We start from the raw sequence: 13,482 nt of genomic DNA, 5'->3' as shown, positions 1-13,482 counted from the left end.
CATAGACAGAGAACACAGGGGGCTAACACCTTCAACATATTGTCTAGCTATCACCATTGTTAACAGCTAACCTGAGAATGCAATTTTTAAAAAAAAGCTTTGTGATTTACACATGAAAGAAGTGAAACTGTCATGGTAATCAAACAGATGAAAGGCTCAACAGACAATCAATTTTTCAATGTATAATTTCAGTTACATCCCACTGTAAATTTTTGCTATAAATTCTGTGTTAGGATTGAGCTCTCCACTATCACCTGATGATGGAGCGACGCTCTGAAAGCTAGTGTGCTTCCAATTAAACCTGTTGGACTATAACCTGGTGTTGTGTCATGATTTTATAAATCTCTATAAGGTCACCCCTCAGCGTCCAACGCTCCAGGAAAACCAGCCCCAGCCTGTTCAGCCTCTCCCTGTAGCACAAATCCTCCAACCCTGGCAACATCCTTGTAAATCTTTTCTGAACCCTTTCAAGTTTCACGACATCCTTCCTATGACAGGGAGACCAGGTAACTGCTGCACTTGCATTTCCAGGTGATAGAGCTGGTAGGTCTGGCTAGTACAGTCGGACGAGCATCGGAGAATTTGAGAGTTTGGTGAGTTAGAGTCATAGAGATGTACAGCACAGAAACAGACCCTTCGGTCCAACCCGTCCATGCTGACCAGATATCCCAACCCAATCTAGTCCAACCTGCCAGCACCCGGTCCATATCCCACCAAACCGGACTGTCAACCTGAGTGAGTGAAGATGGGGAGTGCAATTTGAACCAATCTCTGTTTTGTTTGAATGTCTTATTTGAAATGGACGGCTTTTTTCCCGGTGGGCGGATTCCGCCAATGGGAGACAGCGAGTTAATTTCAGGACGGCCAATAGGAGCGCGACCATGGGAACCCGCCCCTCCCTCCGGGGGACTTTAAAAGTTGCCGCAAAAGTTTCGGAATTCCTTAAAGGTGGGTTCCTAAAGGGGGCGAGAGAGCTCGAGGAAGGGAGGGAGGGAGCAAGGAGTGAGTGAGTGGACAGAGGAGGGCACCCGGCTCCCAGAACTTGCCACCGGGACAATCGCAATGAGTGAGGCGGAGAGTGGTTCCCCCAATGCCGTGGAAAAGAAAGTCCTCGGTATGAAATGTACGGAGCGGAAAGCTGTGTTCTGTCCCCTCCCTAACTCCCACCCTGCTGAATGGGAACGATCATAATTCAATCCCGCATTGGAGGTTTGCCAACTGGCAATCTAAATATTTGTGTGTTGAAAGATCGCTTTTTATTTTAGCATACTATTTTTTTAAAATGCACTTTTAAGATTTTTGAGGCATGCAGACTTTTATAACTTAAATAATTTGCCTTAAGGTCACGTTAATTTTCTTTCAATCCATCCTTTTAAATTGCTTTTTAAAATGCTGTATCTGTGTTTACAGCGTTTGAAATCCTGGTTGTTTTCAGCGTGCTGGTGGCGCTCTGACTAAGATGAACTTTGATTTGTTGTTTCGCTCGTGGTATGCTCCCTCCCTCTCTGTAAAGGACACTCCACTCTCCTTCAAGGGTCCGCCTGTTGGGGGAAAATACTGAGTTACCCGGAGTCTAAGTTTTGATTTCCTTATAAAGGAGGCTGTGATGCATGACTATATTTTGAGATGTTTGTATTATCATCCGCCCTTACTCTACTCGATTAGCTTCTCCCCCTAAATCTTAATGGTTAAACCTCAATTTCTCCCCTTTTTAAGTTACTCTCTCTGTGACGGCTGATGTGAGTAGGTATAATTTGTGTTGCATACTAACTAATTGCCACCCTTACTAGGTTATTGGTGCGTTAATGTCTGCAATTATCTTCAAAGGGTTAAACTATTTAGTTTCTAATCCCTGTCTGAAGGATTTGAACACAATTGAAGTGGGTCCCAAATAGTTGCCCAATATCCATTGGTCTTCTGGCTTTGAGGAAAACTGGAATCTAATGCAGGGAGCAATAACAGAATAACACTGGCAGTGGGTGAGGAGTCTGGACATTGTTTAGGCCACTTCTGGGATACTGTCTCCCTGCTGTAGGAAAGATGCTGTAAAACTTGAAAGGTTCAGAAAAGACTTATAAGGATGTTGCTAGGGTTAGGGGGTTTGAGCTATAGGGATATACTAAATGGGCTGGGGCTGTTTTCCCTGGAGCATCAGTAGCTTATGGTGACTTTTTATAGCATTTTATGAATTGACGGGCATGGATAGTCCAGAACTAGAGGGCATAGGTTTAGGGTAGCAACAGGGGAAAGATATAAAAGGGATCTAAGGGGCAACTTTTTCAGAGGGTGGTAGGTGTATGGAATGAGCTGCCAGGGGAAGTGGAGGACGCTGATATAATTGCAGCATTTAAAAGGCATTTGGATGGGTATATGAATAGGAAGGGTTTGGAGGGACATGGGCCAGGTGCTGGCAAACAAGACCAGATTAATTTAAGATATTTGGCTGACACTGACAAATCAGACCACCAAGGGTCTGTTTCCATGCCCCACAGCTGACTCTAATGGGTTTGTTAGTATTTCTGAATTGGTAAATGAATTCAAAGTACACCTCAATCAGGTTGCTTTTCAACCTTCTGTTTAAAGAAAACTATCTGAACTTGTAGAGTCAGATGTGCAGCACAGAAACAGACCCTTCTGTCTGACCTATCCATGCTGACCAGATATCCCAACCCATTCTTGTGCCACCTGCCAGCACATGGCCCATATCCCTCCAAATCCTTCCTACTCGTATACCCATCCAAGTGCCTTTTAAATGTTGCAATTGTACCAGCCTCCAACACATCCTCTGGCAGCTTATTCAATACACATACTACTCTGTGAAAATGTTGCCCCTTAGGTCTCTTATCTTCCCCCTCTCAGCCCTATGCCCTCTAGCTCTGGAACCATCCCCCCAACCCAGGGAAAAGACTGTCTATTTAACCTATCCATGCCCCTCTTTATAGATGAAACATCCCAACCTAGGCAATGTTCTACTGTATCTCCTCTGCACTTCAGTGCAATCACATCCTTCCTAGAGTGTGGTGACAAAACACTATTCAGCATGTCTACTTAACCTGCAAGTGACAGGCCTCATTTAGTTCCTTTTTGGGGGGTGGGTGCATTTGTGAAATGAGCTTTTGGGGTCAAGGTAGTGATATTTAGAGAAATAAGCCTGAGTAATCCTTCAGGGATATTCCACGTAGATTAATTTTTTTTATCCTAACCTGCTCTCTCTTGCATGCCACAGCTAAGGGCGTTCTCGGTACGGTGAAGTGGTTTAATGTCCGAAATTGCTATGGATTCATCACAAGGTAACTTTTCTCCCATTAGTCCAAGGTTCTGTTGCCCATTCTCAAAGGCTGCTGGGGACAGGTTCTGTGTGGACTTGTCTCTTATTTGGGATGTTAAGGGGAACTGCTTTTTTTCTCTCAGCCCTGTCTAATTGGCTGAGGTAATTTGGAATGAAGGGGGTAGTCAAAATCTGAGTCAGCCTTCAGTCAAATTATTGGCAATGGTAGAAGTCTGGAATGGCCTACTTCAAAATGCAATTGGACCTTTAGATTATTTTAATTTAAGTGGTATATTTCTTCTTGTCTGATGTCAGAGTCAGCATTTGCTGCAGTCCTTGATGTCAGTGGACCTTTACTGCTGTCTGGGTGTTCACTTGACCCAGTCACAGCAGAGTTAGGCTAGCCCCTTTATTTTTCCCTTGACACTCAGCTTGCTTTCTGGCTGATATGGTCTAACAGATCAGGGTTCCTGGAAACTGATCTTTCGGGTTTTGTTCTCTTCCCCAGTTGATGCTCCACACCCTTCTGCCTCTGGGAGAACTCTCCCATCCAGCTAATTTTCAAGATACTCACTTGGGTTTCCTGTCAGTAGAGCGTTTGGGTGAGGAAATATGGCCATTAAAAATAACTGACTTGCCTCCAGCACAGAAATGGGCCCTTTAATCCATAGCTGAAAATGTGGTGTTGGAAAAGCACAGCATCCAAGGAACAGGAGAAATGACATTTTGGGCATGAGCCATTAAATCCATAGGCAAAAGTGAGGACTGCAGATGCTGGAAACCAGAGTTCAGATTACTGGTGCTGGAAAAGCACAGCAGGTCAGCCAGCATCCGAGGAGCAGGAAAATTGACGTTTCGGGCAAAAGCCCTTCAGAAATGGAGGCAGGGAGCTTCCAGGGTGGAGAGATAAATGGGGGGTGCTGGGGAGAAGGTAGCAAAGAGTGCAGTGAGAGACTCAGATTCTTGTGGAGAAAGGAGAACTTCAAGGTAGGCATCCTTGCAAGAGGATTCACAGTAAGGTTAAAATCAACTCTGCAAAAGTGAAGATTGCAGATGCTGGAAACAGTTTAGATGAGGTGGAAAAGCACAGCAGGTCAGGCAGCCTCCGAGGAGCATTTTTCTCTCCCGGCTCCCCCCTCCCCTCAAGGGTTCTGGGACTGTACTTAATGCAGCTTTGCAGGTTGGGGAGTGGAAACTTTCAGAATACTGAATGAACTGGCCAGAGCAGAGTGTTTTCATTCCTAGGAGTGAGTAGGACCTGACAGCACAGCCTTCAAGTAAAGCAAGAATGAAGATGAGGAAAAACTATTTTTGTCAGTGGTGCATCTGTGGGATTCATTGCCAGAGGGCTATGGAGACCAGGTCATCTTGTATATTTAAGATGAAGTTCTTGATGGTCAAGGAGATCCAAGGTTACAGGGAGAAAGTGGAGAACATTGGGTTTTTTAAAAACCAACCCTACTTGAGCAGACTTGATGAGCTGAATGGCCTAACTTCTGCTCCTATCTTTTATGGTCAATCAGTGATTGAGGACTTCAATTGAGTCACCACTTTGACTGGGGGGGGGGGGGGGAGGGGAAGAAAGAGAGTGAGAGAGAGCGCTCGCTTATTTAACCTGCCCTTGAGTAAAAACCTTGCAAGCTCTGGTAATCATGTTGCTGTTCTGCAGTGTCACCACACCTGTTTTATCTCATATTTTAGAACATCAATGTCTGGTACTTCAGAAGCCACAATAACACCTTTTTAAATCAAGTTTGCATGGTTTTTGTTTCTGTGGTGATGAGGTTTTGGCCTGTTTAAGACCATTTAGTTAGTATGTAACCCAAGGTAAACTGCCATGATTAAATGAAATTAATGTTAAGATATAAATTTAAGGTTAAAGTTCATCAATGTTCCTTCCTTGGACACTCCCTACTGTGTTCCATGTCTCTCTGCACCCTGACTGGCCGCAGCAGTTGACCTTGGTCCTGCTCTATTTTGTCTATTTATTATCACTTGTGGTGAACAAAATTGACTCCCACCCCAAAGTTAAATGTCCTCCTTTTTTTAAAAGGACCCCTGCCCCTCCCCAAAAGACTTCAGCATGCTACCTTGACTGGCCCTGTCTGGTGCTGCCTTTTTGAATGAGATGCTGTACCAAAGATCCCCCAGCTGTCCCTTTGCTTGGATGGCTAAATTGAACCTGCTATTCTTCAAACTGGGTTTACATTCTTTATTTGGTGGTATAGATTTGATGGGCTGCAAGGCCTCTGTCCAGTGCAATTCCAAATGCAGTATTGCTGGGAAAAGGTGGGAGTATGATCAACTGTTTGCTACCATTCAGTTGGGCTGAAGCAGCTGTATTCTGCTCTCCTAAGCTATGATATGGCTTGTTCTGAAGAACAGGATCACTGGTTTATCGAGCCAACTAATAACTGATCAACATTTTTTAATTGACAATGGGTTTGGTCTTGATTTGTGGGATTTTGCTGTGCAGTCCATCTGGCATACTTGGTGTCTCTAAATAGTCATTTGGTTGAGGTCCCAATGTTAAGATGCCATTATAAAATTCCATGTTTAGATGTTCACTATTTACTTTCCTTCCTTCCATCCCGTCCACCCACCCCCACACCATCTAGGCACGACACACAACAGGATGTATTTGTTCATCAGGTATGTTTCAAAATGAACTCTCCATTTAATTCCTTTTCAAGAAGGTTACTTGGTAGCCTGGATAGGGGGTTGAGTACTGTTTTCTAAGCCTGTCAATTAAGGCTTTACCTGTAGAAAGCAAACTTTGGAATGCTTCCTGACAGAAGTATTGTTTAGTGTGGGGATATAGTTAGAAGAAAAGGAATGTGATGCTAATTGGATTGTGCAAATTGTTCAGGATAGTGTTGATCCTGTGCTGAGTGTTTGGTAAACTTGGACTTTGAAGCACTTAAGTATTTAATTTTTAACTAACCATTTTCCGGTTGTGGTTCTTGTGCTATTCTGCACTTTCATTTGTCCCAAGTATTTTGACTCTTAGTCACTTTCCCAGGAGAGAGAAAAGCAATCATTCCTACTGATTCCCCACTTAAACAAACCCAGGAAAGGAATTAAGCACTTCAGAATTTAGTGGTCTGCTTCCAATGGAGCCCTAAGTAAACACTCTGTTTTTGCAACAAAAGCAGAAAATGTTGGAGAATCTCTAGGGGAGAGCTGGCAGTATTTGTGGAGGGAATGTACAATTAGTGTTCTGGGTCCAGTGGCTTGCCCTCAGAACATTCTGAAGGATCACTGGACATAGAACACAACAGTACAGGACAGCAATGTGCCCCTGGGCCCACTGTCATGTCAAAAGTGACTAAATTAAACTAATCCTATCTGCCTGCCCTTAGACCATATCCCTCCATTCCTTGTGTATCCATGTGCTTATCTAATAGCCCATTAAGCATGTTGATCATATGTGTTCACTACCATCCTGGAAGTATGTTGTAGACTCTTAACACTGTAGTTTAAGAAACCTTGTTGTTTGCATCTCCTTCAAACTCTTGCTTACCCCCACCACAAAACTGAGATGCACACTCCCTTGTATTAAGCATTACAACTCTGGAGTGGGGGTTAAGGATTCTGACTATCAACCCTAGCTATGCATTTTGACTTCTATTAAGTCTCACCTCAGTCTCTGCTGTTCTAGTGCAAACAACCCTAGTTTGTCCAGCCTCTCCTCACTCATACCATCTAATCCAAGCAGCATCCTGGTAAACTGCTTCTGCATTCTCTCAAGCCTTCACATCCTCCCTATAATAGTCAGTCATAGTGTCATAGATGTACAGCACGGAAACAGACCCAACTGTCCAACCTGTCCATGCCGACCAGATATCCCAACCCAATCTAGTCCCACTTGCCAGTACCTGGCCCATATCCCTCCCAACACTTCCTATTCATATACCCATCCAAATGCCTTTTAAATGTTGCAATTGTACCAGCCTCCTCCACATCCTCATTCCATACACGTACCACCCTCTGTGAAAAAGTTGCCCCTTAGTTCTCTTTTATATCTTCCCCTCTCACCCTAAACCTATGTCCTCTAGTTCTGGACTCCCGACCCCAGGGAAAAGACTGTCTAATTACCTTATCCATGCCTCTCACACCTTTGTAAACCTCTAAGGTCACCCCTCAGCCTCTAATGCTCCAGGGTAAATAGCCCCAGCCTGTTCAGCCCCTCCCTATAGCTCAAATCCTCCAACCCTAGCAACATCCTTGTAAATCTTTTTGGAACCCTTTCAAGTTTCACAATATCTTTCCGATAGGAAGGAGACCAGAATTGCATGCAATATTCCAACAGTGGCCTAACCAATGTCCTGTACAGCTGCAACATGACCTAACAACTCCTGTACTCATACTCTGACCAATAAAGGAAAGCATATCCAAAGCCTTCACTATCCTATCTACCTGTGACTCCACTTTCAAGGAGCTATGAACCTCTTTGTTCAGCAACACTTCCTAGGACCTTACCATTAAGTGTATAAGTCCAGCTAAGATTTGCTTTCCCAAATTGTAGCACCTCTCATTTATCTGAATTAAACTCTATCTGCCACTTAGCCCATCTGGTCAAGATCCTGTTTTAATCTGAGGTAACCCTCTTTGCTGTCTACTACAACTCCAATTTTTGTCATCTGTCAACTTACTAAGTATACCTCTTATGCTTGCATCCAAATCATTCATGTAAATGGCAATGTGGCAATCAGAATTAAATGCAATACTAAGTGTGGCCTAACCAAAGTTTTTTAAAAGCTGCCCCCTGAACAGAAAAACAGCAGCTAGTCCTGTAGGACCTCCAGTGGCTGGAGGATACAAAGATCTTGGTCAGGGCTCTCAATCTCTTGCCTCTCAATAACTTGGAGTAAATACAATCAGGTCCTAGGGACTTGTCTACCTAATTTTCTTGGAGGCCAACACATTTTCTTTCTTTAACTTAATACCCTGGCATATTGTCATGCTCCACACATCTCACTATCCTCCTATCCTTCAGGTGAATGTTGACAAAGTAATCATTTACGATCTTACCCATATCCTCTGCCTCCAAAAACAAGTTCCCTCCTTTATCCTTGAGTGGTCCTACCCACATCCTGCTTATCCTTTAATAAATGTATAGAATGCCTTGATTCTTTAGCTCTACTTCTCCAAATCATTTCATGGAGAAAGTGAGGACTGCAGATGCTGGAGATTAGAGCTGAAAAATGTTGCTGGAAAAGTGCAGCAGGTCAGGCAGCATCAAAGGAGCAGGCGAATTGACGTTTTGGGCATAAACCCTTCAGGAATCAAGGCTTATGCCCAAAACATCGATTCTCCTGCTCCTTTGCTGCCTGACCTGCTGTGCTTTTCCAGCAACACAAATAATTTCATGGCCCCCTCATTGCTCTCCTAATTCCCTGCCTGAATTTTTTCCTGTTTTCTTTATATTCCTCAAGGGCCCTTTGATTTTCACTTCCTAAACGTTACGTGTGCTGCTTTTTTCCTTGTGACTAAATTCAGCTTCCCTTTTATTATCAAAGGGTCCCTTACTCTGTCATCCTTGTCCTTCGTCCTTACTAGAACATGCCAGTCCTGAATTGATTAGCAGGCCTTTAAACAATTCCCACATTGCAAATGTAGACTTGCCTGAAAACAGCTACTTGCAGTTAATTCTCTCTAGCTCTGTCTAATACTGCATATTTTGCCCTCCATTTACTAATTTCTTTAAAGGTCTGACGTAGTGATCTAAATTTGAGTTGTGATCACTTTTTTTCCAAAATACTGTCTCACTGAAAGGTCAGTCATCAGGCCAGGCTATTAGCCAATAAGTCCTGAATGGCCCCTCCTAATTGAACTAACCACATACTATTGTAGAAATATACTGTTTGGATACACCTAGAGCCCTGTCCAAGCCTCTTGCTCTAACGGAGTCCCAGTCAATATTGGGGAAGTTGTTGCATCTTTCTGACATCTGTTCCTGTCTTGGTAGCAATAGTATCATCCCATTTGACCCATATCCCTCAACTCTTATTTGTGTACCCACCCTTGATCAGGTCCCAGAGATTTTAGCCACCTTTGTTTTCTAAGAGCTCCAGTACTAGTGTAATATGAACTGTTTTCAAAACATTAATATTAGAGTTCCCTGGCCTCTATTTTTCTCCTCAGTAAAAACTGATGCAGAATATTCATTTAATATTTCTTCCATCTCCTGATTGTCAACACAAAGATGACCTCTTTGATCTTTACGGGGTCCTATTCTCCCTTTTTTGTTCTTGACTGATTTATAGAATCTCTTGAAATAAAAACCAGCATTCAATTTGCCTTTCTTATTCCTAAGTGTCATCCTCATCCCTTGCTATCCACAACATGACAATATTATGATCACTTTCCTCATGCAAGTCAAGACAATTGCAAGTAATGTGACACCAGCACTGATCCCTGTGGCACTCTTAGTTGCATCCTGAAAATGCCCCTTTGCTCAATTGTCTTTTAGCTGCTTCCAACATCCTGGGTTCTTGAGTAGACTAATGTGGTATCTTATTTTTTTTCAGAAGGAATTTAATAAAATTAATGTTCAGGGCAGGTAGGATGGGGTTAAATGATGGTTCCTGAGGTCAAATAGCTTGGTGTATTGCTTACTGGACTATTTCTTCACTTCCTGAAGAACCTTTGTGCAGTGTGGCCTGCCCCAGTGCTCTGTAGGTTGGCACCTCATCATCCACTCCTGAATCCACTGGTAACAAGTGCACCTGTCTGATTTTATGCATAATCCTGTTCACCTGTCTTTCCCCTGAGCCCATCAGTTGCCACCATGACTGGCACCTTTGTTTTAAGGAGGAAGTGAGGACTGCAGGATGAGATCAGTGTCAGTGTGGTGCTGGAAAAGCACAGCAGATCAAGCTGCATCTGAAGCAGGAGAGTTGACGCTTCAGGCGAGAGTCTTTCACCAGGAATGGCTTTTGCCCAAAATGTTGACTCCTGTTCTTCTGCTGCCTGACCTGTGCTTTTCCAGCACCACACTCTCGACCTCTGTTTTAAATGGGCATGCACACTCAAATTGCTCTGTTGCCAACTTGCACTCTTAAAAATCCCCTCCCATTTGATTCTGGCCTTGTGCTAAGTGTAATCACTCTACTGTGGCTAGCTGTCTTGAGCTGCCTCCAGAATTTGCTCAACAGGTCAACCTCTCCAAGACCTTCCTTGAAACCTACCTGACTAAGCTTCTGATTACCTTCCATAATATTTTCAGACTTAGCTTGGGGTCAAATTTTGGCCTGGGAGAAAGTGAGGGTGACAGATGTTTCACCTGACCTCCAACATGTGGTACTAAAAAGCACAGCAGGTTAGGTGTATTTGGAGCAGGAGAATTGACATCTCGGGCAGAAGCAATTCATCAGGAATTTTGTCTGACTATCACTGTAGTGATATCCAACTTAATTCAAAAGCTGCTAGGTAAATATAGGTGGTTGCTGTACTCGTGTCACTTGCACTGCAAACCTGCCACTATCTGCTTGTTTACCTGTCATGGAGGTTAGCCTCAGTCAGTCACCTGCATTCCCAAATTGGGTGCCAAGTTATGCTCTCTTCTGGAGAGTTTTGTGCAATGCTGTTCACTTACACTCCTAACTCTGATATCTTCTTTCCCTGACCCTGAGAAGACTGCCATCACCAGAAACAATCCTCGCAAGTACTTACGAAGTGTTGGGAATGGAGAGATTGTGGAGTTTGATGTCGTCGAGGGAGCAAAGGCAGAGGTATGTTCCAATTTCCTAATGCTCCTAATGTCCTTAGGGTTGATGTTTGTTTATCCTTCAGTAAAATGGTTGTTGTAAAACAAATCATAGCAAGTGTACACTGGCTCATTGAGCCTACTCTACTTTAGATGATCTGCTATGTTTATATTCGATCTAATGCCATACTTGTGCTCTCTCCCCATATCCTTTGGCACACTTTAGATTTCTAGCAACATTTCTTCAAATTGTCACCAGGTTGTAGTCCAACAGCTTTATTTGAAAGCACTGTTCCTGATATCCAGTACTGCCAAATAAACATATTGGACTATAACCTGTGACGTGAGTTCGAACTTTCTCACATTGGCATTGCCACACTCTTATGGTAGAGGTTTTCATAGATCCATCAGTGTTAAGAAATTGTTCCTTTTTTGCCTGAAATTTATTGCCCTGAATCCAGTGTCCCTTGTTCTGAACTGTCTGGCCAAGGGGAATATTCCTGCTTCCAGTCTGTGCAGCCTTGTGGGAATTGTTTCAATGAGATCCCTTCTTTCTAAACTCGAGGCTCACCCAACCCAATCTCGTTAATTTAGGCATCAATCTTGTGAATATTTTGCTCTAATCTTCCTGGGTGAGGAGACAACTACACAGTATTCCCAGGTGTGGTCTCACCAAGGCCCTTCATACAAACCCTCTTACTTGAAGGACAACAGTGTCTTGCTGACTGAAAGCAAGGATGCAAATGCAGCATACAATGATTAATGTAGAAGGACATTCAAGTTTCCAACTAAAATGAGCAACTTCATAATTATCCATGCCATACTGCATTTACCGTGTTTCTAATAATTCTCAATCCATTGTCACCAATCCCACATTACTGATTTTGCATAATCTGATCAAAATATACCACATCCACTGGTATTCCATCTACTCTATTATTACTTCAACTCCACAGTTGTTAAACATGTCCCTTTAAGTACATGTTGACTTTGTGTAATACTGGTATTTTATAGATGTCTTGTTATGGCATTAAGATAACTCACCATTTTTCTTAATTTCATAATGATCTGTAATTCCTGTGCTATTGTTGCACTTGCTGCCCTCTTTACTGGGCTGTTCCAAGCTCAATTTAGAAGATGTTGACAAATGCCTCCATATTTCTATGGCTACCTCCTTTAGTATCTTGGAATATAGATTGAGGGTTTCAGAATCAGTCCTATTAGTTTCTCCACTTTTAGAATTCTTGCATTATTTCTTCCCAAAGACCCTTCCTTCTAGAGTTTTGACACTTGCGTAGCTTCTCGGTAGAATTGCTCTACAATTTTTAATTCTTAATACTCCTGTTTCTATTTTTTTTTCAGCCATGTGTTGAATAGCTGAGGTCCAACCCCTGATCCTGCAGTACCCCACTGGTCATTGCCTCTTATTTGGATAAGACTTTTGTTCAAACTGTCTGCTTGTCAACCAGTTCTCTACTCATGCCAGTACACTCTTAATCCCATGGATTTTAATTTTGTTAGTCTTTGTGGGACCTTGTCAAAAGCCTTCCCAAATCCAAGTAAACCACATTCATTGGCTTACTCTTTGCTAGTTGCAATGCAAATTTTTGGGAGACTAAGCACAAATTTTATATCTAGTTGATCCTGTTGGATCTTGGCTCAACTAGCTCTTTATGGACTGTAGTGTATCTTCTCCTGGACAGGGAATTACACTGATTAGCTATTCTCCCCTCTGCCTATTTAAATAGTGGGGCTACTTTAGCAACCGTCCAAACAGTAGACTGTTTCCGTCTATAGAATCTTGGAAGGTGACCACCAATGATATCCAGTATTTCTTGGGCCACTTAGCTATTTTGGGATGTAGATAATCAGGCCCTGAGGATTAATCTGGAGAAGGATATTAGCAGAATGAATCCTGGGCTGATGGGATGAAGGGAGACTGTATTGGTTAGAATTACATCCACTGGAGTTTTATCCATTTTCCTGACAATTTCCCTGTTTCTCTTTTAGTTCCGTCCTCTCACTAGACACTGTTCCCAACCATTTGGGAGATTTCTTCCTGTTTTGAAGACATAAACAAAGTATGAATTTGATTTGTTTGCCATTTTTATTCCTCATTGTAACTTCCTCTGACTGTAAGAGGCCTACATTTGACTTCACCAACCTTTTTTCTATCAGTATGTGAAGAGAAACATTTTGCAATTTGTGTTCCATACATTCTTGCTTTAGTGCCCTTTGGCAGAGAAATTATAATGTGGATAGATAAGGTTTTCCACTTTGGAAATGAAGACAAGGCAAATATCTGGTGATAGTCAGATGTACAGCATGGAAACAGACCCTTTGGTCCAACCCGTCCATGCCGACCAGATATCCGAACCCAAACTAGTCCCACCTGCCAGTACCCGGCCCATATCCCTCCAAACCCTTCCTATTCATATACCCATCCAAATGCCTCTTAAATGTTGTAATTGTACCAGCCTCCGCCACATCCTCTGGCAGCTCA

General features: G+C 42.9%; 1 protein-coding gene across 2 annotated transcripts in view; it reads left to right on the top strand.

Moving 5' to 3' along the window:
- The first annotated feature begins 931 nt into the window (after nt 1-931).
- LOC122548361 (Y-box-binding protein 2-B-like) overlaps nt 932-13,482 on the top strand; it is a 30,979-nt gene continuing 18,428 nt past the window's right edge. Inside the window, exons 1-4 of one of the 2 annotated variants that reach the window (XM_043686912.1) lie at nt 932-1,114; nt 3,227-3,290; nt 5,887-5,920; nt 10,909-11,004. In XM_043686912.1, coding sequence (XP_043542847.1) covers nt 1,063-1,114; nt 3,227-3,290; nt 5,887-5,920; nt 10,909-11,004 — 246 coding nt within the window. In that variant the 5' untranslated portion in view covers nt 932-1,062. Of the gene's footprint in view, nt 1,124-3,226; nt 3,291-5,886; nt 5,921-10,908; nt 11,005-13,482 lie in introns of both variants that reach the window. The other variant, XM_043686911.1, reaches the window with a different exon arrangement.

This window comes from Chiloscyllium plagiosum, unplaced genomic scaffold (genome assembly GCF_004010195.1).
Source record: "Chiloscyllium plagiosum isolate BGI_BamShark_2017 unplaced genomic scaffold, ASM401019v2 scaf_52, whole genome shotgun sequence".
NCBI classification, from domain to species: domain Eukaryota; kingdom Metazoa; phylum Chordata; class Chondrichthyes; order Orectolobiformes; family Hemiscylliidae; genus Chiloscyllium; species Chiloscyllium plagiosum.
Note: the sequence above shows the minus strand (reverse complement) of the source record. Positions and strands in the feature narration are given on the sequence as shown.